General features: G+C 44.7%; 2 protein-coding genes across 9 annotated transcripts in view; both read left to right on the top strand.

The window, feature by feature from the left end:
• Positions 1-1,433: 1,433 nt before the first annotated feature.
• Positions 1,434-15,278, top strand: TRMT10A (tRNA methyltransferase 10A). Of its 3 annotated transcripts, none has more exons than XM_064148375.1 (8): positions 1,434-1,481; positions 3,230-3,521; positions 5,003-5,165; positions 7,377-7,448; positions 7,883-7,957; positions 8,896-9,045; positions 10,594-10,699; positions 14,591-15,278. In XM_064148375.1, exons 2-8 carry the CDS (start codon positions 3,247-3,249, stop codon positions 14,767-14,769), a joined length of 1,020 nt encoding a protein of 339 aa, XP_064004445.1. In that variant the 5' UTR covers positions 1,434-1,481; positions 3,230-3,246; the 3' UTR covers positions 14,770-15,278. The 3 variants fall into 3 exon arrangements, with proteins under 3 accessions (XP_064004445.1, XP_064004448.1, XP_064004447.1); XM_064148377.1 differs by lacking the exon at positions 1,434-1,481 and adding an exon at positions 1,661-1,759; XM_064148378.1 differs by lacking the exon at positions 7,883-7,957.
• LOC135177967 (alcohol dehydrogenase 1) overlaps positions 14,698-26,875 on the top strand; it is a 26,231-nt gene continuing 14,053 nt past the window's right edge. The window contains exons 1-2 of one of the 6 annotated variants that reach the window (XM_064148370.1): positions 20,469-20,569; positions 26,575-26,764. In XM_064148370.1, coding sequence (XP_064004440.1) covers positions 26,741-26,764 — 24 coding nt within the window. In that variant the 5' untranslated portion in view covers positions 20,469-20,569; positions 26,575-26,740. Of the gene's footprint in view, positions 14,783-20,468; positions 20,588-21,416; positions 21,704-25,051; positions 25,282-26,574; positions 26,765-26,875 lie in introns of those variants that run through there. The other 5 variants (XM_064148368.1, XM_064148372.1, XM_064148369.1 and 2 more) reach the window with 5 other exon arrangements.

Raw genomic sequence — 26,875 nt, 5'->3', positions numbered from 1 at the left:
ATCAGTTGCTCACCCCTCATCTATTAATGTGTGACCTGTTCACAGAAGGCCACCAGGTTTGTCAGGCAGGATTTGCCCTTGGTGAAGCCGTGCTGATTGTAGCCAATCACCTCTTCACTATTCTCCTGTCTCAGTAGCGCCTCCAGGAGGTATAGGCTGGATGTTAGGAAGAAGTTCTTCACAGAGAGAGTGATTTCCCATTGGAATGGGCTGCCCAGGGAGGTGGTGGAGGCACTGTCCCTGGGGGTCTTCAAGAAAAGCCTGGATGAGGCACTTAGTGCCATGGTCTAGTTGACTGGATAGGGCTGGGTGCTAGGTTGGACTGGATGATCTTGGAGGTCTCTTCCAACGTGGTTGATTCTATGATACTATATGATTCTATGATTCTATATGATTCTATGATTCTATGATTCCTCCTTTGTTTTTGTTTTTGTTTTGGTTGTTTGCTTCGTGTGTTTTGGTTGGGGGGTTTTTTGTTTGGTTGGTTTGGGGGTTTTTGTTTTGGTTTTGTTTGTTTGTTTGTTTTCATTTGAGTGGAAACTGTTGCAGGTGAAATCAGAGCTGAGTTACAACACAACTAGCGTAACCCCCCAGGACCAAGGCACAGCAACTCCACCTGCCTGCGCATCCCGACACGGGTAGCAGCCATTCGCTGGCCAGGAGAGAACAGTGCGACAGTACTGCAGTCATTCTCAGTTCAAGAAGGACAGGGAACTACTGGAGGGAGTCCAGCAGAGGCACTAAGGTGATGAGGGGATTGGAACCTTGTGAGGAAAGGCTGCTTAGTCTAGAGGAGTGGGGATCTCCGATTGATGCTTATCGATAGCTAAAGGGCAAGTGTCAGGATGACAGAGCCAAACTCTTCCCACCGATGTCCAGTAACAGGACACGGGGCAATAGACGCAGCCCGGAGCACAGGGGCAGAAATGCCGACTTTGAGAACGGCAGGGCACTGAAACGCGCTGCTCGGAGCGGTAGCGGAGTCTCCACCGCTGAGGACATTCAAAACCCGCCTGGCCCAGCTCCTGTCTGATTTAGCGCAGAGAATCCTGCTCGAGCAGCAGGGTGGGACCAGGTGACGGTCACCAAACCGCCGCCACACGCTCCCCTCCCGGGACTCGGCGCAAGCCCCAGCCCGCACCCTGCGCGGCGCTGCGCACTGCGCCCCTGCCCTCCGCGCGGTGCTCGCCGGGAGCTGAAGTCCCGGGGGCGGGACGGGGCTCCGCGTGCGCGCGGGCAGCGCTGTGCCCGTCCTGCGTGCGGCCTGTGGGCACGTACCGGCGGCCTGTGGGCACGTACCGGCGGCCTGTGGGTACGTACCGGCGGCCTGTGGGCACGCAGCGGCGGCCTGTGGGCACGTACCGGCGGCCTGTGGGCACGCAGCGGCGGCCTGTGGGTACGCAGCGGCGGCCTAGTGGGTACGTAGCGGCGGCCTGTGGGTACGCAGCGGCGGCCTGTGGGTACGTACCGGCGGCCTGTGGGTACGCAGCGGCGGCCTGGCGTTCGCCTCGGCCCTCAGAGCTGCGGGGCGGGGGGCAGCAGAGTGAAGGGGGGGAAATGGCGGACGGCAGAGGAAGCGTGACCTCCTCTTCCTCCTCTCACGCTTTGCTTTCGCTGCCGCCCGCGGGGAGCTCGGCGACCCGTCCGGGCCCTTGTGCGCGGGGGTGGCTGTGGGGCTGTTGCGTTCTGAGGCACTTGAGTGCGTGAGCAGAAATAGCGGCTGCGTTTCTCTCTCTGTAACGTCTGTGTGCATCGATAGGTGTGTTTGGAGAGCGGTGTGCGTCTAGATGTGCATGCACAGATGGATGTGTAGAACTCGGCATCTGCTGGGTGTGATTGGAGACGCACCTGTGCCGCGCCAGGCCGCATCCTTTGGCACCTACAGCCAGCCTTGCTCCCTGGGCCTTTTGCCTTAACACCCCGAGATGAGGGAGTAGGGGGTGGGCTTTGGACTCGATGAAAGTTCTTCACTGAGAGAGTCATTGGACACTGGAATGGGCTGCCCGGGGAGGTGGTGGAGTCGCCGTCCCTGGAGCTGTTCAAGGCAGGACTGGATGTGGCACTTGGTGCCATGGTCTAGCCTTGAGCAGTGTGGTAAAGGGTTGGACTTGATGATCTGTGAGGTCTCTTCCAACCCTGATAATACTGTGATACTGTGATCCTGGTGGTCCTTTCCAGCCGTAGCGATTCATAGCGATTAGATGTGCTGAGGCATTTGGTTCAGTCAAGGACTTGTCAGCATGAAACTAATGATTGGGCTCGATGATCTTGAAGGTCTTTTCGAATCTAAGAAACTCTGTGATTCTGTTATCCAGAATGCCTGCAGTTTTCTGTATTTCATCTGTTTCCTGACACTGATGAAGCTGGCAGATGGATTTTCCTGCTTTTTGGTTCTGTAGAGGCAGTGTTACATTAGCCTGGGGAATGTACACTTGAGCATCTCCTTCCTGGTTCAGAAACAAAACCCCTAAAACCTTTGGCCCAAGGGAATTGTGGATTTGGATTTTGCTTCTTTTCTTTGTAGAGAAAGTCATCTGTTTAATTGGACCCCTGGAACTAGGAGGCAAAGGAGATGTGACAAGTGCTAAGTGTTTGGTTTTCTTTTTAAACTACGTGGTTGTTCAACGTGTTCACATCTTTAGCATGAAAAAAATTACTTGTCACTGGAAAGGAGACTGTGTAATTGTAATTGATTTGAACGTGGAGCATCTTGCAGTGTTTTACCCACTGATGGGCTGGCCAGTGCCTTTTCTTCTCTGAAGACATACAAATTAATTACAAAGTGGTACAGCCTGTTAACATTTTTCCCCCTCAAAATGGCTTCAGTCTCTTTAAAATGACACTTTTTTTTTCTAACGTGGTGCCATAGTTGTATCACAAAGTAGCTCTTTTTTTTTTCCTGTTTGTGTACTCATAATGTTCTTCCTTTTATGCTCAATGCAGTGTGATTATCTACCTCTACAGTTATGTTTTCACAAAGCTTTTAATTGGAAACTATTGAATAGCAGCAGATGTAACAGGCAGAGTTTTAGACATGGTCTTAGTAAGGCCATAAGTTCAGCTGTTTTATGTGTTATTGTTTGCAGAGGCACTTACCTAGATTTAAACAAACAATCAAAAAAAGTAATCTCTTATTTTTTCTTTATTCAGGTCTCTGGTAGATGTAGAGTGATATTTGTTCCAATTGGACTTGCTAATGAGACTCATTCTGTTGTTTTGTTTCTGACAGTGAAAAACTTGCTTTAAATGAAATATTTGCCGCGGGTTAGGAAACAAGTTGGTAAGCCTGGCCGAAAGCTAATGTCATCAGAAAGGCCAACAAAAAGTTCAGAGGTGCCAACAGAAAATACCATGTCCCCTCAACTCCCTGATGTGGAAGGAAGGGTGAAGTCAAATGACAGCCCAGTAGAGGGACAAGAGGAAGGCTCAGAGAAAGGAGAATGCCTTGAGCCCATGTCCAAGAGGCAAAGGAAGAAGCTATTGAAGCAGAAACAGTGGGAAGAACAGAAAGATCTACGAAGGTATGGTTTGCAAAACAGCTTCCTAGGATTGCGTGTAGTATGTAGTGCTAGCAGAATCTTTAGGAACCAGTTTTTTGCTATGGCAGATTTAAAGCTGTAGTCACAGACTACCTAAATATGAAGAAGCTCTGAAGGTGAGGATGCTCTCTTCATACTGGCAGCGTTCCTCAACATGAAGAAGGTATCAGGAGGGATTAAAATGTGTGTTATTTTTGGTTTGTCAGAAGGGAGAAATAACATGTGGCCTTGTTTCTTTCTGAATGGGCTGTGCCCTCTTTTCCTGGTGCTTTCAGGGTTGATCAGTCTTTAACTTTAAATTAAAAAAGATCTTCTGACACATGTCTTCCAACCTGGTTGATTCTATGATTCTATGAAATGTTGTGCTATATGCTATGTTGACTTGTAATCTGGTAAAATAATATTGGAAGATGATGAGCTTCTGGTTTATTCTGCAGAGAGACAGTGTATCTGCAGATGGATTGATTGTGGTTTATCCTTGGCTTGCTGAATGCAAATGTTCCTTCTCAAGACAGTGGCTGTGAAAGTTGCTGTCTCTGAAATCTGATCTCCTAACTGCCTGCTCCCATAGAGGGAACAGAGAGAAGAAGTGATTTCTTCAGGAGCCTTTTGAAAAACTGTTCAGTGAAACAGGAGGCAAATTGAGTGCCACATTCTGATACAGCAATTTTGGCAGTCTTTTCAGTTGTTTCTGCTATGAGAGCTGACCCAGAGCACTCTTAAATCCAAGAGACTCCCACTATTGACTTCATTGAGTTTGTGTCAGAAGTCTGTTGATAACATACAGAACTTCACAAAGATGGGATATGTCCAGTTCTGTGCCCCTCAATTCAAGAGAGATGTTGAGGTGCTGGAATGTGTCCAGAGAAGGGCAACAAAGCTGGTGAGGGGCCTGGAACTCAAACCCTATGAGGAGAGGCTGAGGGAGCTGGGGGTGTTCAGCCTGCAGAAGAGGAGGCTCGGGACGACCTCATTGCTGTCTACAACTACCTGAAGGGACACTGTAGCCAGGTGGGGGTTGCCCTGTTCTCCCAGGCAACCAGCAATAGAACAAGGGGACACAGCCTCAAGTTGTGCCGGGGGAGGTCTAGGCTGGATGTTAGGAGGAAGTTCTTGCCAGAGAGAGTGATTGGCATTGGAATGGGCTGCCCAGGGAAGTGGTGGAGTCAGTGTCCCTGGAGGTGTTCAAGAAAAGCCTGGATGAGGCACTTAGTGCCATGGTCTAGTTGACTGGCTAGGGCTGGGTGCTAGGTTGGCCTGGATGATCTTGGAGGTCTCTTCCAACCTGGTTGATTCTATGATTCTATGTGTTTTATGCTGGTATCAGCCTAGCACAAATGCAAACAATAGGGTAAGTTTAAATTGCCACAGTCATAGGGCAAACAAGTTGATCACAGAAGTATTCATTTGTGTACCTTAGCAGGCTTGGTAGTGCCCTTTTGAAGATTTGTTTGTTTCTTTAGGCAGAAACGAAAAGAGAAACGCCAGAAGAGAAAACTAGAACGTCAGTCAAACCTGGATGCCAGTCATGAAGGCAGTGACAGAAAGCGTACGCGAAGGGAAGCTGTTCCTAGTACACTTCGTCTCATTGTGGACTGCAGCTTTGATGACTTGATGGTGCTAAAGGTAAAAGAAACTTATTCACATCACATCCAAGTGTTGAATCCTCGGACAGTGTTGCAGTGTCAGAGCACAGAAACCAGAGAGCGTCTTGCAAATGACAGTTAGGGCATTCTAGATTGTGGTGATTCTCAGACCTACTTATGTCAGTTGATGATTTTTTTTTAGGGTTTGGAACATACCTTTATATAGACTTGCCAAATATTTTGGCTGCTTCTGTGGAGATGAGGTAGAATCAGAGAATCACAGAAATGTTGAGGTTGGAAGAGACCTTTGAGATCATCGTGTCCAAATGCTCGCGTAGAGCTCACAGTCCTACCACTACTGCTAAGCTACTACCACTAAACCATGTCACTCAGCATCACATCCATCCATATTTTGAACCCCTCCAGGGATGGTGATTCCACCACCTCCCCAGGCATCCTGCTCCAATGCTTGAGAACCCTTTCTGCAAAAAAAAATTGCCTAGTGTCCAACCAGAACCTCACCTCGCACAACCTGAGGTATGTTGGTTTGATTCCAAAACCAGGAATGCAGACAGTTTGTGCCATGTGTTCACCATGAAGTTAGATGCAGTTCTGCCTCAAAATGGTTTTGCTTAGAGGGACTGCAAATGCCACATTTCGTTATTTCAAAGTGAAACTGAGGCTCCCAGCTGTGTCAGTAACTGTGGAAATGAGAATTTTGAGCATTATGAGGATACTGAGCTTTTTGTGTCACATGAGAGGCAGTTGGGACAGGAGGTCACTTCAACCTGTCTCTGAAATTTTAGAATGGATGAAAGAATGAGTGAGATGATCGCAGGGGTGGGTAAATGGGAGGAAGATCAACATGATATCAAGTTGGAAAAGCACAGCCTTTGGTTTCTAAAGCAGACTTAGCCTCTCCCTGGTACCCTGAGCCATTCTGCTGCTGCCAGGGACTTCACTGCCCTGCAAGATGGCTTAGTTCATGCTTTTGCGAAGTCTGTCTGGCTACTTGTTGAATGTAATGCAGAGCATGTATAGCACTAATGGGAAGCTAGTACTGCTCATCACAGAATTCTGGGGAAGCTCCAGTTGGTTGTGTTTGTGTTTTGTTTTGGAATTTGAGTCCCTGAGGAGCCCTCCTGCAGTGCTGCAGAAGTGACCAGAGGACCCTTCTGATAGTTTCAGAGATGCTGAGATTTGTCGTTTGTGAAATATGTTTCCTTCCTTGGTCAAGCAGAGCCTCTGTTAGGCCTGATAGAAAAAATGATGCTTCTGCAGGTCTTTAGAAAGTGAGGTTTTACGTGAAAATGGTTGTGGCTTTTAGCTGCAGGGTTAGTTAGATGCTTTGTCTAGTGTCTGTAAAAACTTGCAATATTGTAGCAATGAAATCTAGTTTAATTGAAATCCTTTGGAGATGCCAGAACATGCTCAAAATGCTATGTGAATCAAAGCAGTGTAATGATGTTTCTTTTAAAAGTAGAAATCAGTTATACTTACAAAACACTGGTTTTGAGGCACTGGCAATAAAGCTGTGTAACCTACTTTACAAAACCCTTGTCAAAAATAAAGCCTACAGTTTAAGTAGTCCTAGTTAACTGTTGTCCAGATTATCAGGTCAGAACGCCAGAGCCAGACACTAAAGTAATTTGCATTGTTCTAGACTTCTTCAGATGAATTATGCCTATGTGAATTGCTTAATTATTCTCAGCATGGTGAAAGCCTTGGGTATTGTCACAGTGGTAAAGCTATGTGATTCTTCAGATGAATTTTGAGTGTATATTCACATATATTTTTGCCATTGGAATGGGCTGCCCAGAGAGGCGGTGGAATTGCCATCCCTGAAGGTGCTCAAAAAAAGACTGGATGAGGCACTTAGTGCCATGGTCTAGTTGAGTGGATAGGGCTGGGTGATAGGTTGGACTGGATGATCTTAGAGGTCTCTTCCAAGCTGATTGATTCTGTGATAATTAAGTCCCAGTGATTTTTGTCTCTTTCCCAGAATAGTACAAATCAAACAAATGTAGAGTTGTCTGAATACCCTTTTATGGCAGATGTGTTTCCTTGTCAGCATAATCCCGTCCCAGTGGCTGTTCTTTCTCAGTGTCTGATATCCACACTCTTGGCAGTAGTCACTTTTGCCAGTTAAAAGCTTCCTTTTTCTCTCTTTAGCTTCTGACTGGCTCATGGTAAAGCATTTTATGGTGGTCTGTCTGAACGACTATGTAAAAACAAATTGTGTTGTATACAGGATGTTAAGAAGCTTCACAAGCAAATTCAGAGATGTTACGCCGAAAACCGCAAAGCGTTTCACCCTGTGCAGGTATGTTTAAACAAATTGAACACTGACTCTATTGCCATATGTAAAGTGCATGGAGAAAGGAAGCTGTGTCCCAAGTAGGGAGAACTGTAGTAGTCAAAAATAAAACTTAAGCTGCTTCTTTTTAATAAGAAAATTACTTCTACTGTAATAGGTTAGTTTTCAACCCACATGGTATTAAAAATGCCCGTACATGTGAAAAAATATGTGCATGCAGAGTGCCAGATACTGTTGATACTCAAATGTTAATCTGTCAGATTTTTTTTTGACCTTATATCTCTTTTCAGCATGTCACTAATTGTATGAATATGGTCTTAGTATCACTTTCAGCTAAAAAATGAGACATTTCAGCTAATAATTAAGGGTAGAAAAAGTCTGGTACAGAGAAGAAACAGACAGGCATATTAACATTTCAGAATTGTTTGTTCTTTTCAAAGTTTTACTTGACCAGCCATGGGGGGCAGTTGAAGAGCAACATGAATGAAAATGACAAAGGATGGGTGAACTGGAAGGTGAATAATCAATTGTTTCTGTAAAAAGAGAAAAAGAAGATTGTTAGTTGTGAAGGAACTGTGCTTTTTTCTGCGTGAGTTTTTCTAAGAGATCAGGGCAATAGCATGTTACAAATGAGTGGCTCTTCATGCTTTTAATTAGCTTACATAGGACAAAGACTGTTCATTATGAATCCAAATTTTCACCTGTTGTTATGGAACAGGTGCCATTCTCTGATAGGCAAAGCAAGACTTCTTGATTTAGGCAGTTATAACACTGTTTTTACAATGCTCCTTTTTTTTTTCTTCATGAAAAATAAGACTTAGAAGTCATAATTTGGATGCCCCCTTCAGCCTGAACTATTCTATGCTTCTGTAATATGATCCTTCGCTTCCATTATGTTGCCTCTCGACAATGAAGTGCTCTTTACAGAAGCAGCTTGTCAAATTCCTGTTAGTTTTCCTTGTGATTCCTTGCTAAATCAATATTCCAACAACTTTAGATGAAGAGCTCTCCATGCAATTAAAAACAGTTTTACTTTGAGCATGTCCTGTGCAATAATTGCTTTGCAAAAGCTTAGCGAAGCTTAGCGTAAACTTCTCATCAAACAAGCAAGCATTTACATCTGGGTTCACTTCTTTAGAAAGGTGGACAGGAGCAATATTTGGATTCCTAGGAGAAATACAGTAACATTTGAAGGAAATCACAAGAACTTAAGAATTCATAAATTTCTTTTAGGATTTCAAAAAATTTCCTGATGCTGTTTACAAGTCAGTGTTGTAGAAAGTAAGTTATTTATGCAGAAATCATTCTGCAGTCTATGCCCTTAAACATGAGTGAGGGATGTGGAATGACTGCCTACTATTGGATTGAGGTTTTTTATTTCCTTCTAAGATCTGTAAAGCTTGTCCAGCAATTCATCATTTGAATCTAGCTTCTTTTAACTACCTTTTTAAAGGATATCCAAATTAGAACAGAGCACTACAGTGAGCTAATAAAGAAAGAAGACCTAATATATCTTACCTCAGATTCCCCGGATGTTCTCAGTGAGCTTGATGAGAAGAAAGCCTATGTGATTGGAGGATTGGTGGACCACAATCACTACAAGGTAAACAGAATCTCTTTCACAGTATCACAGTATTATCAGGGTTGGAAGAGACCTCATAGATCATCAAGTCCAACCCTTTACCACAGAGCTCAAGACTAGACCATGGCACCAAGTGCCACGTCCAATCCTGCCTTCAACAGCTCCAGGGACGGCGACTCCACCACCTCCCCGGGCAGCCCATTCCAGTGTCAAATGACTCTCTCAGTGAAGAACTTTCTCCTCACCTCCAGCCTAAATCTCCCCTGGCGGAGCCTGAGGCTGTGTCCTCTTGTTCTGGTGCTGGCCACCTGAGAGAAGAGAGCAACCTCCCCCGGCCACAACCACCCCTCAGGTAGTTGTAGACAGCAATAAGGTCACCCCTGAGCCTCCTCTTCTCCAGGCTAAACAATCCCAGTTCCCTCAGCCTCTCCTCGTAGGGCTTGTGCTCCTGACAGCCTTGACAGCTTTTATTTTTCTCCTGGTGGAGGCACCTTTTTTGGCAATAATACTGTTCATTTGTAAACTAATACAACTAAATAACAAGATTTAAAATAATAATTAAGTCCATTTTGAAGAAATGGGGGGAAAAAAACCCACAAATCTTGTGGTGGTAGCAGTGGCTCATGATCCAGATTACAGACATGCTAAGCTTTTTAGGATTTTATCATTTCAGTTTAAATATAGGAATGGAATTAGTAACACAGCTCAGCTTGCTGAGGGTCGTATTTTCCGACAGAGGGGTTTGGTTTCTGTTCATGCACTTGTGTCTGTGTGCACGCATGCGCTGTTGGATGTACACATGCCCAAATATAGATGAAGAACAGCACTTGAGTCTTGGATGTCCTTTTTTGACAAGTTTGGTTGTCAGGAGAACTTGACTAAGTAATGCACATGCCTCGGGGATCTGGTTTCATACCTGTATGTGGCATTGTGCTATGTGGACCTGGAATGTCATAGAGAATGCAGCTGGGAAATCAAAGCAGTGTCATTGCTTTTCTTCAGAGACACTCCTATGTAATTTCTGGTGACATGTAATATTTCAGTGTGATGCTAAAAAAAGGGATGAATCTTAAGCCTTAGCAAATAATACTTAAGCAGTTAGTCCACAGTTAGGAGGGAGCTAAAGCATATCCTTTATATAGTTGTTATGATGTAAAGTGTTTACAGAATTTAAAGGTTATTTTTTGTCCACCTGGAATGCAGGAATTACCAGGTTTAAAAATGCAAGATATTTTTCTTTATCCTTTACTCTTCCTCTGAAAACAATACCCAGTTACTGCAATCAGAGTAACTTTGTACTTAAGCATAAGCTCACCTTTAGAGCAGGCTATGGCTGAGGGATTCTAGAGCTGTCATGTAGTATGCCATATATTCAAAGCAGTAAATTTTTTCAGAGGTAGCCCTTATGGCAGGTACTAACTGGAGTGTGGTTGATTTTCTAAGTATCTTCTAAAGCAAGGTCATGGCAGCACTGGCAGAACTTGCCAGAAAACTATACTTGCAGTAATCTGTATGAGCTGATTTGAAATGGCAATTCTCAGTTGAGTTGTTTTGGTGTCTCCCTCACAGGGAATTACTTACAGAAAAGCTGTAGAGCAGGGAATTGGTCATGCACAGCTTCCACTTGGAAACTTTGTCAAGATGAATAGTCGCAAAGTGTTAGCTGTCAATCATGGTAAGTTTTAATTAAATTGTTCATTATTGTAGAATAAATCTGTGATACTCAAATTTGAAGCCTCAAAATGTGCACTGTAGTGCACGTACCTAAATCTTACTTTATTCATGTTGGCATTTCTTGAATCTAATTGCCTTTGGCATATAGTAATTATTCTGAGCTTTAAATATTTTAGATAGCACTCTTTACATTTAATCTATCTTAGCCACTTAAAAGTGCACCTCCTATTCTATCAACTTGTCCCATGAGTAATTTTGGCATTGTTGCCATCCCAGTATGGTTTCCAGACTCAATCTTTGGTGAACAAAATGTCAGAAACCTATCTCATGTATTTTATCCTAGGATAAGATCACCATTTATGAGGTTTTTGCCCCTTACACAGTTTTGTTCAGCACTGACTGTTTAGGTACTACCTGTAGACTAGCCTTATTTGATATCAGCAGTTTGAACTTGCTGAGCTTTCTGTATTCTTACCTGGTTTCTTGGTTTAATTGCTCAACCAGGTCTTGAGTTCCACTCCTTTTAACCTTTCAGTTTTATTATTAGGTTATTCTTCAGTGTCACTGAACAAAAACACATGCAAAATAGAGCCTACTCAGACCTTTATGGAAATTTTTGATGTGGTATCCAAGTCTTTATTTTGACCCACTTAAGGTTATTTTATTTTGCTTCACTTCAAGTTTATTATATATTGTGTTGCTCGAGGATATTTTATTCTCTTGAAATACCATTGATTGAAGGTGCATCCATTTACATGATAACAGTTATTGAAACGTGGAGGGGAATATAGTTTATCTCTGGAATTTAAAATTATCAAACTCTTTGGAATTTTGAAAGGTTTTACATGTGTCTACAACTTGATCTTTAAGTGCTACTTTGTACAGGCAAGAATGGCACTTCAGTATTATTCATCAAAACTTGTGCTAGGTGTAGCTTTTTACTGAAGCTTTCTGCAGTAATCTTATACTGACCTCTAGTGTCAGCTTTCCTCTGGTCAATCTTGTACATGTTTGAGCGCCTGGTATAAATTGGATCACTTTCATTTATATGCTTTATGGTCTTGTGCTTGTTTCTTGTGCCAGACTTGTAGGCATATGATTTCACCCCAGTTAATTGGTGACATTTCATTTTGTCTGAGCTTTGCCATTCTAAAGCATTTTCAAATTGCAGCTGAAAGGCTTTTAACACCCAGACTCTTTTTAAGCTAACAGTTATACTGTAGAAGTATTGTCCTTAAGATTTTGGAACAGGAAAATAAGGACAGCACCACCAGAAGCAGAGGTACCTTTACATGTTGTAATTAAGGCTTAGGTGTATATTATAACCCTAACAACTTATAGCCTAGATTCAAGAAGATAGCTTTCAAGGGAGTTAGGCCTGAGTAAGGTGGACAGAATCAAGCTGCTTCTCAGGTCTCATAAATTTTGTGTAGGCAAGAAGGCTGTTTGCAGTGAGGTTTGTGTAGTTAGCTGTAAGCACATCCACCTCACTGCTTTGTGTAACTGCGGTTGCTCACCTTTTCTTTTTTTCTGTCATTCTGGCCTCTGAGTTCCCATCCTTGGCACAGAAGTTAAATCCAGCAGAGTACAGTGCATGGCTTGCCAGATGAAACTGTAGGACCCACCTGATCCCTTTGGAACTGCTTCTAATGGTTATGAATTAGGAAAGTCTCGTCGAAGCAGAAACTCTGAATCGCCTTGTCAGGCTTTGAAGTGCTTTAGTTAAATGAGCCCTCTGGTGGTGGCTGATTGGCAGAGGAGGGACTTTTTAGGATATCATGTAGTGACAGGACCAGGGGGAATGGAGCAAAGCTCGAGGTGGGGAGATTCAGCCTGGATGCAAGGAGGAAGTTCTTCAGCATGAGAGTGGTGAGAGCCTGAAACAGGTTTCTCAGGGAGGCACTTGAAGCCCCATCCCTGGAGGTGTTTAAGGCCAGGTTGGATGAGGCTGTGGCCAGCCTGATCTAAGGTAGGGTGTCCTTGCCCATGGCAGGGGAATTGGAACTGGATGATCCTTGTGGTCCCTTCCAACCCTGACTGATTCTCTCCCCTGGGATGTACGTGGTATGAGGTCTCCCCTAAACCTTCTCTTCTCAAGCCTGAACAAACCTAGTTGGCTCTCCTTCATATGGCAGGTCTTCCCATCCTCTGATCATTCTTGTGGCCCTTCTCTGGATCTTTTCTGGCCTGTCCACATACTTCTTGTATATCATGGAGCAAAACTGCTGTACACAGTGCTCAAAGTGTGGCCTTAGCAGACTGGGAGAATGATATCGTTATCCCTGCACATGATACCCTTATTAATGCAACTCAGCCTCCTGATGGCTTTCTTTACCACTGCAGCACACCATTTGCTCGTGGTGAGCCTTTTCGTCCACCAAGCCTAGGTACATTTCCACAGCACTGCTCTCAAGCCAGGTGGCTCCTGAATTGGCCTGCATTCCTCAGTTTTGTGTTCCAGGTGCAACTGGTCTCATTAAACTTCACGTGGTTCCTTCTTGGCCACTCAACCAGCTTGTCAGAATCTTCCTGAAAGGTGAATCTCCTTTCTGGGGTGTCAGCTTCCCCACTTATTTTTTCTGTTGTCAGTAGATGCATGTTGCTCCTCCCTTTCTGAACATTTGTCTAACTCTGTAGGGGTGTTTCTTTTCCTTTCACAGCTCCTTTGATCTTTCTCAATGCCAAGCAATGGCATATGAGAACACTTGTGGTGGATGTATTCTTTGAAGTCAGCATTCTCCACTGGTGTTAGCACTATTCCTGTAGCTCCAAGCTTGAAGAGCCACCCCTCCCAGATTTGTCATCCAAGTCTGGCTTACCAGTTATAGAGCCTCCTCCTGCACTTGCTCTTGCTGAGCCACAGTCTGTTGTGAGGCTTTTTGGATACCCTGGTTTGGTTTTCTTCCTAAGTAAGATTTTGCTGTTTAATTTTGTATAGAATACAACTTGAAACTGCTGTCAATGAGGAAAAGTTTTGGGAGCTGAAACAGGTAGAAGAGCATGACTATGGTTAGCATAACAGAAACAGGAAGAAAGGGTCAGAGAATGGAGACTAAGAACAACTTTTGCCATAAACTCAGCTGGAAATGAAAGAGAAAGCTAAATGTAGTAGGTTTTAGGAAGACTGTGCTGTCTGTATGTTAGGAAGGAGAAAACATCATTGTTGAAGTGCTTCTACAGCAGTTCTCCTGTCAAACATGGTGGGGCATTAGTGTCTGCATAGAATGTATGTGTAAGACCTGAAATACTGGAGGGATGTTTCAGAATCGTTAATTACATACTTGAAGGTCCCACTTTGCTAGGTGCTTCATAAAACCAGGACTAAACACTCACAGCCTAAGATGTTTGGTGTCCTCGTCTTGTTGGTTGATCCATGATGATCCTGTATCCCAAACAACTGGAGTTTTCTTCCATTGCAAGGATCAAGTGCATTTTACTCTTCATCAGCTCTCTGCCTGTGTTTGATCTCTTACCCACAGGCTATTTTAGGGTGAAACAAAGTGAAGAAAAGTAGTTATTTTCATTTATGGAATCATAGAATCAACCGGGTTGGAAAAGAACTCAAGATCATCCAGTCCAATCTATCACCCAGCCCTGTCCAGTCAACTAGACTGTGGCACTGAGAGAAAGTTATTTAAAACTTGAGCCACTACAGTAAATCACTGTTGTAGTAACTGTCTTACAAATGAAGACTCACAGTGTGCTTGGCTTTAGACTGTAGCAGTAGCAGAATTGCCTTGGCTGCTTCTGCCTCTGCTTTATCAGCTTTACTCTGAAGATATCACAACCGAATGTGTGTAAACCTCTGTAATTTTAGACGGGGGGGTATGTTCCTATCAGCAGTTCATTTATGTCCCTGCAAAAGAATTGATTGTCTTTCTTGATGTTGCAGTATTTGAGATCATCCTTGCATACCTGGAGAAGAGAGACTGGAAGGAGGCCTTTTTCAGTGTCTTGCCACAGCGGAAAGGGGCTGTTCCTTTGGGAGAAGCCAATAATTCATCCAAACATGCCCTGTCTGGAAGAGAAGATGAAAACACTGACTCAGACAGCAATGAGGCTTTAGAATGAGATGGTAGGAAGGGTAAGATACACAGGTCATGGGATAAAACTGGGACGTGAAGTAGTTGCACTTCAGAGACCATCTGCTGCCCTGGTGTTACTGAATTGTCTAAAGGATCAGTAGTTCTGCAGCTAGTGCAGAGCTGTTTCTGAACCTAAAAGAGAAAAGATAAATGCATTTTTTTAATGCTGAAACGACCATATTAATACCTTTTAAAAGAAATAAATGAATAGCAAATAATAGAATTGATTTTGTTTCCCTAGGAAGCTGTTTATCTGCCTTTTTTTTAAAACATATTTTTATACGTAGCAAATTGGGTGTGGTACCCAAGAGCATTAGTAGTTACTGTTTTGAGGCATGCATTGTTCTGTATTTCTGCTCTGAGGTTTCTTAAAAGCAGTCAATGGTAAGCATTATTGTGGCCTGAAAACCTGTACTGCTAGTGCCTGATGAGGGTGCACACAGACAATCAAAACAAGCAAATAAAAATCATAATTTTCCTGAGCATCCCAACAGAGGCAGATGAACTGCAGTGACTTATGTGCCATGTTTAGTTAGCTGGAGTCAGTAGGTGAAATAGGAATGTGGGGCTAAGCCAGTGCTTTATGCTTTAGCTTGAGTGGCATGGATGTCTGCACAAGTGCAAATCAGGTGCCTTTGGTGGCACATGGTGCACGGTGAGGTCACACAATCATTTTGGATGACTTCTTCATCTTCTTATTGTCTACGTTTGTCCCGTAGCAGGGGCTAAACTGCAGCAGTTGCTCTGTCACCCCAAAAACCCTTCTCCAGCAGAGAGGAGGGATTAGGAGGAGGAGAGGAGACTTATGGTTTGAAATGAAACAAAACAGCAAAGCAAATATTAAGCCTGGAGCAAATATAAAGTATACAAGGTTATATTCAGTCCAGTGAACGTACAGTGGTTGCAAGAACCAGGAAAGCAATCCTTGGGAGCAGAATGGGAAGTGAGATTCTCCAGGGATAGATAGAAGCAAGTAAGATTTGTGATATGTGATAGATATTTTTATGGAATGGGTCAGCTGAAGAGCATAAGAGTGTGCTATCATAACTGTTCATCTCACTATGCTGGAATCAAGAGGACTGATCCAAGTATGACTTGTATCCATGTATATTCTTCCCTCTGTGGTTACTGCTTCCAAATGGACACTAGAAGTGGGATCCCTGCAGGTCTCTTATGGTCTGTAAAGGGTTGGCAACCAACTGGTTATGACTTTATGCAAACAGTGCACTTCTATTTCTACTTTTTAAATACCATAGAAAAGTTTCTTCTGTTAAAATTACAGACTGTGGTTTGCTGCTCAAGTGATGTGGAGTTTTGTGTGAGGTTTTAGCAGATGTGATTGCTTTTGATCTAGAACCTAGATGAGTATTTTCACTGAAGCACTGCCCTTTTTACTTCTGTAACAAAACATGCAGCATAAGTACACACACCATATCTTACATGGACTCTCTTAATACAAATGTGTGAAGGGAGGAAATTACAAGCAGGCTTTGGAGATATTCAGAAAAGGTCCAGAAGCATCCTAGGGCTTAAGGACATGTTTGCTTTCTGCCTTTCCTTAGCAGCCCAGAGCCCCTTTAGGAGAGCACGTTTTCCCATTCTGCACCAAGCCTAAACACTGAGGTCAGAGGAACTAATTCTGTGTACTCCCACCTCACTGCTCAGTACAGCCACAGCTGGGCCAAGCACATTTCACTGGATCCTCTTGCTTCTAGCTCAGCAGTCCCAGACTGGTAGGGATCTGAGAATTTGGGGAGTTTATGCTTATGTACAAGAGCACCTGTTTTTTTCAACTGGGATGCAGGTAGGTGTGCACGTCTGTTACCTTCTTTACTTGCCCCGGTGAGCCGTTTTTGAATCCCGCTACTCGAATCTGTCTGCTGAATATTGCTGAGTTTTTCTAGCACCTGGAAGATGTACACGAGGAGATGCTGATTCACAGTATCACAGTGTCATCAAGGTTGGAAGAGACCTCACAGATCATCAAGTCCAACCCTTTACCACAGAGCTCAAGGCTAGACCATGGCACCAAGTGCCACGTCCAATCCTGCCTTGAACAGCTCCAGGGACGGTGACTCCACCACCTCCCCGGGCAGCCCATTCCAGTGTCCAATGACTCTCTCAGTGAAGAACTTTCTCCTCACCTCCAGCCTAAATTTCCCCTGGCACAGCCTGAGGCTGTGTCCTCTCGTTCTGGTGCTGGCCACCTGAGAGAAGAGAGCAACCTCCTCCTGGCTACAACCTCCCCTCAGGTAGTTGTAGACAGCAATAAGGTCACCCCTGAGCCTCCTCTTCTCCAGGCTGAACAATCCCAGCTCCCTCAGCCTCTCCTCGTAGGGCTGTGCTCAAGGCCTCTCCCCAGCCTCGTTGCCCTTCTCTGGACTAGTCACATGTGTTCCAGTTGATTGAGTGTGCAGTTTCACAAGTGTGCAAATGGTCCAGCCTTAGATGTCCCCAGTGGTTCTGCAGCAGTGAGACCAATAAGACACCTATCAGCAGAAGCTGACGCTGAGCAAGAACTGAGTACGCAGCCCTTGAGTGACACAGACTCATACACTTGGGGCAGAGGAGATGAGTCATTGAGAGTCTGCAGAAACAGTCTTGTCTTGGAATTTGTGAACACAGCTGCAAAGTTGGATCTAAACCCCAATATGCTGCTTCTATGAGGCAGAGTCAGCCAGAGGCAGAGTGTTGGCAATTAGTAATCCAAAGAATCCTTGTTTTGCAAAGTGGGGAAGCTTTTCCCTATGCTTGTCTGTTGTGAAGTTTTTTCCTCAGTACTTTGAAAAAAAAACAATTTTATTCTCATCTTTGTTGGGTTTCACCAGTTTTTTCTTGCTAGTAAAGCACAGTGACATTCCAGAGCTGGAAGTGATACAGATGGAGCTACCCTACTCAACACCATTTCCCTTCCAAGCTTTCATACTCTCCACATGTGATCCTCACATCCCTCTGTTTGGCTCTGTGCTGTCCTCCAGCAGTCAAACAGTTCAGGTTAACACAAGTGAGAGAGAGTGCAAAAAGAGGGAATGCTGTCATTTTTTTCTTAACCTTTTCAGATGTAGTAGAGTTCCTTTGAATCCCTTTGGGAACATCTGCACATCCTTCTGAAAATCAACAGGCAGTTTTAGCAAGTTTAAGAACACAGGCCATAAAATAAACCTGATGAGGGGGAATTTGGAATGACCACACTGCCCAAACCCTATTTTAGATATCTCTAAGAAGGTGTATTTCTTTCCTTTTCTCTTTGTTTTTACTACCTCCCATAGAAGGTTAATGCATTTTTTTACTGAGATACCTAAGAGATCTGAAGAAAATCCTGGCAGAGGTATTTCCTAGAGGCATGTTTATAGTGCTTTGTAACCATTGCTGCAGAGTAGTTGCTGGTTAATTGAGGAATTACTGTATGTCTAGTGAGCACATAATCTCTAAAAGCTATAACGATGCAAGGGTCATTATTAGGAAGAAGAAATCTTGTCAGATGTGGCTAGTGACACACAGAGGAAAGAAACACTTGGCTTTGAAATGTGCTCAGTGCTGTTTCCTTTTTCTGGACCTGAGCTGTGATGAAACCCAGCTGCGTGTTTAAAAGGTGTGTTTCCTCTGCTGCTTCTGCGTAGTGCAGTAGTTGAGTGCTGCTTCTCACATGCCACAGGCTGCAAAGCACCTGGTTGCCTTTGCATGGAAACTCCCTCTGCCTTTGGAAGGAGGAGGCAGTTGGTAGATAAACATATCACTGGTGTTCCACATGATCAAGGTTTTAAGAGTGGGCAGAAATAATTATTTTACTCACAAAGGAAGTAAAATAAAAACTGACTGAATTGGAGAGGAATACAGAAAATTGTATTTAAAGATGTGCAGGAAAATACAGAATACAAGAATCCTTAATGCCTAATACAGGTACAGGATACATGAGAGCTCCCCCAAAATCTTCCTCCCAACCAAACTAAACTACAGCCCCCCAGTGCTAGTTTTCTCCCTTCATTGTCTCCCATTAGGCCCAAAAGGGAAATTCACTGCAGCCTTGAGGGCCGCAGGCAGGTTACTTCCCCATTGATTTGCCAGATAAGGACTCCCTGAGGAGAGTCAGAAGAAGGGAGAGAGAGAGAAAGGGAAAGATGTGGCTTTGCTGCTGACTTAAAAAGTGATAGCAGGATTATAGGATTAAATAACAAAATTTCAATTTCCAAAGTCCACCTCCTGGACCTCTCTGGTCCTCCTGGAGAGCTCTATGGCTTTCTTTGGGCCTTGGTCAAACCACCACACACATTCATTGAGGTTCTTGATCAGCTCCTTGCTTGTGGATGCTTCTGTTGCCAGGAGGTGAGCATTCTCTTGGTAAGCTGCTGCTTACAAAGCAGGCCAAAGTGTTTGTTTAATTCTGTGTGCCACAGCTACAGCGCTGGTTGACATGGGTAAAGCAACCAGCGTCATTCACCTGGACTTGCACAAGGCATTTGACACTGTCCCATGTGACATCCTTGTCTCTAAGCTGGAGAGAGATGGATTTGGTGGATAAGGAACTGGCTAGAAGGTCACACTCAGAGTTGTAGTTAACAACTCAGTGTCTGTGTGGAGACAGTGACAAGTGGAGTTCCTAAGGTCTATTCTGAGCCCAGTGCTGTTCAGCACCTTTGTTAGTGACGTGGACAGTGGCGTTGAGTGCACCCCTAGCAGGTTTGCTGATGACACCAAACTCTGTGGTGTGGTGGACTCAATTGAGGGCAGGAGTGCCATCCAAAGGGACATTGACAGGCTTGAGAAATGGGGCAGTGCAAACTGCCTGAGATTCAACAAGTTAGAGTGTGAGGTCCTTACACCTAGGTCAGGCCAATCCCAGGCACAAATATAAACTGCGTACAGGGTGGGTTGAGAATAGCCCTGAAGAGAAGGACTTGGGCATGTTGGTAGATAAGAAGCTCATTATGAACCAGCAGTGTGCTCCTGCAATCCAGAAGGCCAGCTGTATCCTGGGATGCATCAGGAGTGTGGCCAGCAGATCAAAAGAGGTCTTGTGAGACTCCACCTTGAATACTGCATCCAGTTCTGGTATCCCCACTGTAAGAGTGACATAGATCTGTGGGAACAAGTTAAGAGGAGGGCTACAGAGATGATTCCAGGGCTGGAACACCTCTGCTGTGAGGATGGACTAAGGGAGCTGGAATTGTTCAACCTGGAAGGAAATCCAGGAATCTGCCATGTAGGGTGAGCATTCCTGATTGCTGGAAGTGTCCTTTGATGGTGCTTTGCCCAGAAAAGTAAGATCTCTGCCCACAAAAATAAGTACTAAGGTAACTCCAGTATACTTTTCAGGTCTCCCTGGAAGTCCTCCAAGTTTACAGGTGTTATTTTGTAGACCTAGGGACAAAGTAACATGTCATTTTGTCTGTCTTGGTTTCACAGGCTCTTAATTGCTTATCTTACACTGCCCCTGTTCCAGAAAGCACACCTAAGATGACTTTTATTTCCTTGTGATGGTAGATCAGAATCAGTGCTTTTGACCCTAGCAGTTCATTTGTCTCCAAACACAACTATTTGGCAATGTTGTACCTGCAAGTGACTGCTGCCCATGCAAACTTTATTGGTTTTGTAAGACATCTTGGGAACAAAGAGGAGGATCAAAGCTTTGATTCTGGGGTCAACAATAAATTACATTTAAGTTTCTCGTTTTCTTCTGCAGAAAAATGGGACAGGCTCTTTTCATACTCACCAGAAGGTGGCATTGTCCACAAGAAGCTGGAGAAGAATCAAAAATGGAAGAAGTGTGGAGAGGATTTTTGCACTTGGTGAGGAAAAAGAGGAGTGTGAGTGGTGTGACTCTTTGTCGTCACAACATATATTTGAGTAACTTACAGTAACTGAGATGCTATAGAGTCCTCGCAAGGAGAGAAGGCAGCTGATGGTAGCAACTCCAAGAAGGGGTCCATGCAGCTGCTGTTTTCTGATCCTGCAGCCCAAAATGGCCTCTTAACCATCTGCTTTGTTGTAAGACCCAGGCAGAGAAGCTGCTATTGAGAAGGCACAGTCAGCATGTGGCATGGGCTGATTTTAAGTGGTCATACATGGGAACACAAAACTTCAAGACGCCTGAGGCATCTGCTAGGATGTGTATTTTGTTCCTGAAAGCACTTTTATCAGTTGTTCTGTTGTTCACTCACTAGAATCGTAGAATCAGCCAGGTTGGAAGAGACCTCCAAGATCATCCAGTCCAACCTAGCACCCAGCCCTAGCCAGTCAACCAGACCATGGCTCCAAATGCCTCATCCAGCCCCTTCTTGAACACCTCAAGGGGCGGTGACTCCACCACCTCCCTGGGCAGCCCATTCCAATGCCAATCACTCTCTCTGGCAACAACTTTCTCCTAACATCCAGCCTGCACAACTTGAGACTGTGTCCCCTTGTTCTGTTGCTGGTTGCCTGGGAGAAGAGACCAACCCCCACCTGGCTACAACCTCCCTTCAGGTAGACAGCAATGAGCTCTGCCCTGAGCCTCCTCTTCTGCAGGCTGCACACCCCCAGCTCCCTCGGCCTCTCCTCATAGGGTTTGTGTTCCAGGCCCTTCACCAGCCTTGTTCTTTAATTAAAGCCAAGAAGGTTGACATACTTTCTCATGCATCCTCTGTGTGTGGACAGGGGAAGAGCACAAGAGAGCCAGAGTGAACAGAAGATCCCTACATCTTTGCTACATGTAAGAGACAAAGTGACACTGGAAGGATGAACCGAAGACAAAGGGCATGAAACAGACATCAAAGGAGAAATCTTTCCTGATGCTGTTCAGTTAATTTTTGAGTGAACTTACAACAAACTGGCTTCCTGGAGACTGCAGCTGTCTGCCCCCATAACAGAGTGGAAGCTGCAGGGCTTGCTTTTCCAGCATGTTCACATTTTGTAGGGGCACATTGCTGCTGGATTTGGAGGAGGTAGGAATCCTTGAATATTAGATTTCTTGGACTCCTCTCCCCACTAGGACTTTATCCCATGGTACTCCTAGCAGGCCTCTGCTCTTTTGAAGTCCAGGGTAGTGACCTTGCTGCTCATCCTTCTTGCCCTAAGAATCCTGAACTCCAACATTTTGTGGACTCCACAGCCAAGATTGTCCTTGAGTTCCCTCGACTGCTTGTGCTCTGTTGTGCTGTCTTTCCAATCCCCCAGAGGACCAATGGGAGAGTACTCCTATCTGTCTATAGAGGGGTATCCTTTTTTCCAGGTCACTGATGAATATATTGAACAAGACTGGTTCTTGGGGAAACACCACTAACAACAGGCCTCCAGTAGGTCTCTGCACTACTGAGCATGACCCTTGTGAGTGCTTGCACCCCTTGATTACCATATCTGTCTTATGACCTCAGTAAATGGCAAAAGTAAGGCTCAGCATCCTTCAAAGTCATAAAACATAAAGTGTAATGCCTGATTGCTAATCATAAGCCTATTATGTTAAACTTTAATTCTCTTAACACTGGTCTGATATGCCTTCCTATACAATGATACAGCTTTATGCTTTGTATTTAGTCCTGCTCTTTTCCTGCAATGCCTTTCTGCCTGCCTGAGTTCAGGCAGTTCATATCCTTGCAACAGTTGAGGTCATGAGAAGACAGATGCTGTGCCAGTTCCACTGGGTCTTCTTGCCTCTTGAGCACATTACTGGTGTGTGTAGTGTTGTCTGTAACTCGTGGTTACTTTTCTTTTACCAAAATGCTGTGTTATAAATTAGTTTTTCTGACAGAGTTTACTGGAATGTGAACATCACTGGGGAGATCCACACAGCCCTACTTGCAGGGCAGTTGCTCTTGGCTCAGCACTCTTCAGCGCAAGCCTGTGCCCAAGCTGGCCATCATGGCTGCAGCATAGCACCGTGTCTTCAAGAGCTCCACCACGCTCTACCCCACCCCTCTCAGAGCAGAGATGGTGGCTCTCTCCCCCCTTAGAGGGTCACCACTGTCTGTGGTCAGCCTAACCATGGGGCAGCAGGGCAAAAGGCCAGCAGAAGCAAAGACAAGCCCCAGTTACAGGGCACTCACCAGGCAGTGAGAGCTAAGGTGCTGGTGATGGCCTTGTGTAACTACAGCCCTGAAGGAGCTCCCTTTGCCCACTGTGCTCTTTCCTCCAGTCTCTCCAACAGCCTCTGTTCCTCTTCTTGCTCTTGCCTCACAAGAGGAACACCTTCCCATTGATAACATCTGTCCCCAGCACTACCTGACCCCTGCCTCTTTTCCCCATTCCCCTGGAACAACCAGGCTGTCTTGGGGTTGCTGCACGCCTTACCTCACCTACCTAATTCTGCCTTTGCCAATCTTCCTGGGGCCTGTGCCAGCAGGTCTCAAAGGGGTGTCGTCACTGCATGCCAGGGCTGCTCTACCTGGTGGGCTCAGGATCTTGAGCAATCTGGTTGAGTGCTGCCAATCCAGCAGCTGTTGCAACACAGTTATGCGAGTTGGCTTGTGTTTCAGTGGCACCACCTGCAGTTCTTTGTCTCACCACCATCTTCCTACATTTTGTGTTACCTACCAACCTTTCAATTGCACACCTCACAGCTTTTCAACTTGACATGATGAGGTCTTTTCTGCCAGAGTGGTATAGCCTACACTTTCCTAGAGCTGCCCAGCCTGCTGCTCTGAGGTCTTTATCTGTCACTCCACTCTCAGGTCAGAGGTGTATGAGTATACTGGGTGTGCAGGGAGTCAGGGGGAGGATTTTCCAATGGCTGGGAGAGGAATGAGACTTTTCTTGCTTTTTGAGGTTGGCCATCCATATGTGTGGTCTTTCCCAAATTGTGTCAGGGCTGCAGCACAGGGTCTGTTCTGGCTGGCTGGTGGGAAAAGTTACTTGTGGTGACAAGCCCACGTTCAAGTAACTTCTTGAGGGAGAATGCAGTTTAAGCTGCCCAGTTTCATATGACCAAACACCACATTTTGTCAGCTTGTTTCTGCTGGTTTTATGCTTCGACCCACATAAAATCGCTGTGGTGAATCACAGAATGTCAGGGGCTGGAAGGGACCTCAAGGGATTATCCAGTCCAACTCTCTGCCAGAGCAGGATCACCTATACCAGATCTCATAGGAATTTTGAATATCTCCAGAGAGGGAGACTCCACACCCACCCTGGGCAGCCTGTTCCAGTGTTCTGTCACCCTCACAAGGAAAAAATTTCTCCTCATGTTTATATGAAATTTTCTATGCCTCAACTTCGACCTGTTGCTCCTTGTCTGTCATTGGGTACCACTGAGAGCCTGACTCCATGCTGTTGGCACTCACCCTTTACATATTTATAAGCATGAATGAGGCTCCCTTCAGTCTCCTCTTCTCCAAGCTAAAGAACCTCAGTTCCCTCAGTCTCTCCTGCTAACAGAGAAGATCCATTCCCTTAATCATCTTTGTGGCTCCACGCTGGACTCTCTCAAGCTGTTCTATGTCCTTCTTGAATGGGGGTTCCAACACTGGGCACAAAGCTTGGCCAGCATTGGGTTTCTTTGAAGTTCCTCTACTCTGAATGTGTCACAAAGATTATACAGTTCAGAAGGCCTGCAAGTACACTATCTGCTGTGCTGAGAAAAGTCACAGCATAGCCGCAGCATTATCACACATCAGGACATTTATGAGCTCGATCTATGAACCTCGAGGTCTGCCATTCTCCAAATGGGTGATAAGTCTGCCACCTCTGGATTCTTAGTTTGCTTTTCTAGGAAGCCTCAGGCCAGATGGGTAAAACCAGCTGAGGCTTGAACCCCACAGCCAAGGCATGGTGACCTCTGCCCGATCCCTTGCAGCAGGGTGCTGTGCCAGCAGAGGGTAAGGCTGTGAGTAGTGATAGGACCTGTGCCTGCAGGTGCTCATGGAACTGATGAGCAGGCAACCACTTGCAAGCTGAGCAGGATGTTGCCTGTGGCAAGGATGGCACTGAAGGGCCAGAAGCAGGTACAGCCACAATGTGTGCTTCTCAGGCATCTTGTGTAACAGCACGTTTTCAGGCTAGGCTCTTAGACTGTCAGTGGGGTAATTGAGCAAAGTCTTACTGTTTTCACTGTGTCCCTTCTGCTGTGAATTTGTGAGCCACTTACTCCTTTATTCTGAGCACCTACGATGCCACTGAGAGTGATAGGGTTGAAAGGCAGCCTCCCATGGAGATGGAAAGAGTGGTCAGCTTTCTGGCAGGGCTTTTGCTTTCTTCCTGTGATGTTGTTGGCAACCACAGATGAGATGCAAAAATTAATCAGTAAGAAAGAAGCACTATAAAGGGTTAGTTTTTAACCACTGGGTGGTTTGCTTTCATTCTAGCTCTCTAGCTGACTCAGGGGTGGGACTTTGAGCTGAGAGGCTTGGCTATAAGAGTAGAGCAGTGCACATAACAGGAGGACTTCACAAGCCTGGCTTCCAGTGTATTAGACAAGACTTGTGTATCAGCAACTCGACTGCTTTGCAGCTGGCTGAATTCTTTGCACAAGAAATTAGTGGTGGCAAGATCTGGAGCAGAGACACCCATCAGCATGAGCACATCAGGCAAAGTAAGCAAAAGTTTGTGTGATAAAAGTTGCTTTGCTGCAGAGGAGTGATGCATTTTAAAGGCAGTTTTTTTGTAGGGACACTTAATTGCTGGTGTTATAGCACAGGTGAAAGGTTAGGAAGAAGCTGGTACAGGAGAGCTGCCTTTGCTCGCAGGCCACTCTGCTCTTCTAAGAAGTGGTCATTATGCTCTTCAAGGCAATAATTTATTTGTTTTCTAGAAACACTGAAGCAGCACAAGCTAACAGAACCAGAATAAGAAAACTCTCCCAGGCTTTGCAAACAATTTTTAATCTCTGATTGAACAGTTTAAAACGTGATAAAATGCAGTAAGTGTTTAGATCAATCTGTTTATCAGATCTGTCAGTTGCCATTTTGAGATCTCACAGTGATGTGAATTATTTTTAGCTTCTTTATAGTTTGTGTCAATTTGTTACTTACAGTTACTTATGTGTTGAAATTCAGGAGATAATGTTGTGCTGATCTTAGGACACTCTGAATATGCATATAACAAATCTGGAGTTTAAGTTAGTGGAGTAAGTATCACAGGCAATGCAGTACTGAGCTGGGACTGAAATGAGTATTGATGCCTAGAAAGTAAGTGACAAGAGAGACCTTTGTTAATATCACTGCTGAAACCAAAGTATGTTGGTTCTTGCACTTCCTGGAAATGCTGTTGTGGAGTCATTCATGTCAGAAAAGGCTTTCAAGTTCATTGAGTCCATTGACCTGTCAGTCCCTAAGTGTCATATCCACAACAACCCTTCCCTCATCCACTAAGCAGGTGACCATTGGTAGGAGACTGGATTAGTCAAGCAGGACCTGCCTTTTATAAGGCTACCTTGACTGAGTCTGACCCCCTGATTTTTCTCTATGTAATGTGTGATGGCACTCAATATGATCTGCTCCATGCACTCAGACACTGCAAAAGACAGGACCCCAGAGATAGAAAACAACTGAAGGCATACATCTTGCTGGAATTTACCTCAACAAAGTACCAGGATTCTTTGCTATTCCTGCTGGACGTTTTCACTAGTCTAAAACCAAATAAAATAAGAGGGGCAAAAGAAGAAACAACCCCCCTCTCTTTGATAGACTGCAAGTGCAATATTAATTGTAGTTAGCTCATAGGTAAATCCACCAAGGTCAGTCTTGGACTGAGCATGGTAAATGAAGTGCTGTGATGTAACAGAAGTGCCTTGTTTTCATTATGTGTACCGTGGAGTAATGTGTGAGCCTTATCCTTATGCTATGTAAAAGGTTATGTTTCTACACCTATCCTTTCTCTGCTGCAGTAACTTGTAGGGCAAGAAGAAAACTTGTGCCTCCAGCCAGTGCTTGCCTTACCAGATGAAATGGGTGATAATGTGCTGCTGTTGCATCTGTGGGATCCTGTTTTATCAGTGAAATTGCCTGGGGACTCAGCCATCAACACAACACGTAGTTAACCAATGTCAAATTATGGGAGTGACTTGTTTGTTCTCAGTAACCCAAAGTTCTTGGCTGTGTTTGTTCTTACAAACACCCTGTGTTTGTTTGCCTGTGTTGCGAAATCAGCCCTCTGTTGTGTAGGACACGGTAGAAATACATCATCTC

The sequence above is a fragment of the Pogoniulus pusillus genome, chromosome 9, assembly GCF_015220805.1.
Source record: "Pogoniulus pusillus isolate bPogPus1 chromosome 9, bPogPus1.pri, whole genome shotgun sequence".
Classification (NCBI taxonomy): Eukaryota; Metazoa; Chordata; class Aves; order Piciformes; family Lybiidae; genus Pogoniulus; species Pogoniulus pusillus.
This window is presented reverse-complemented; position numbering and strand designations above follow the sequence as displayed.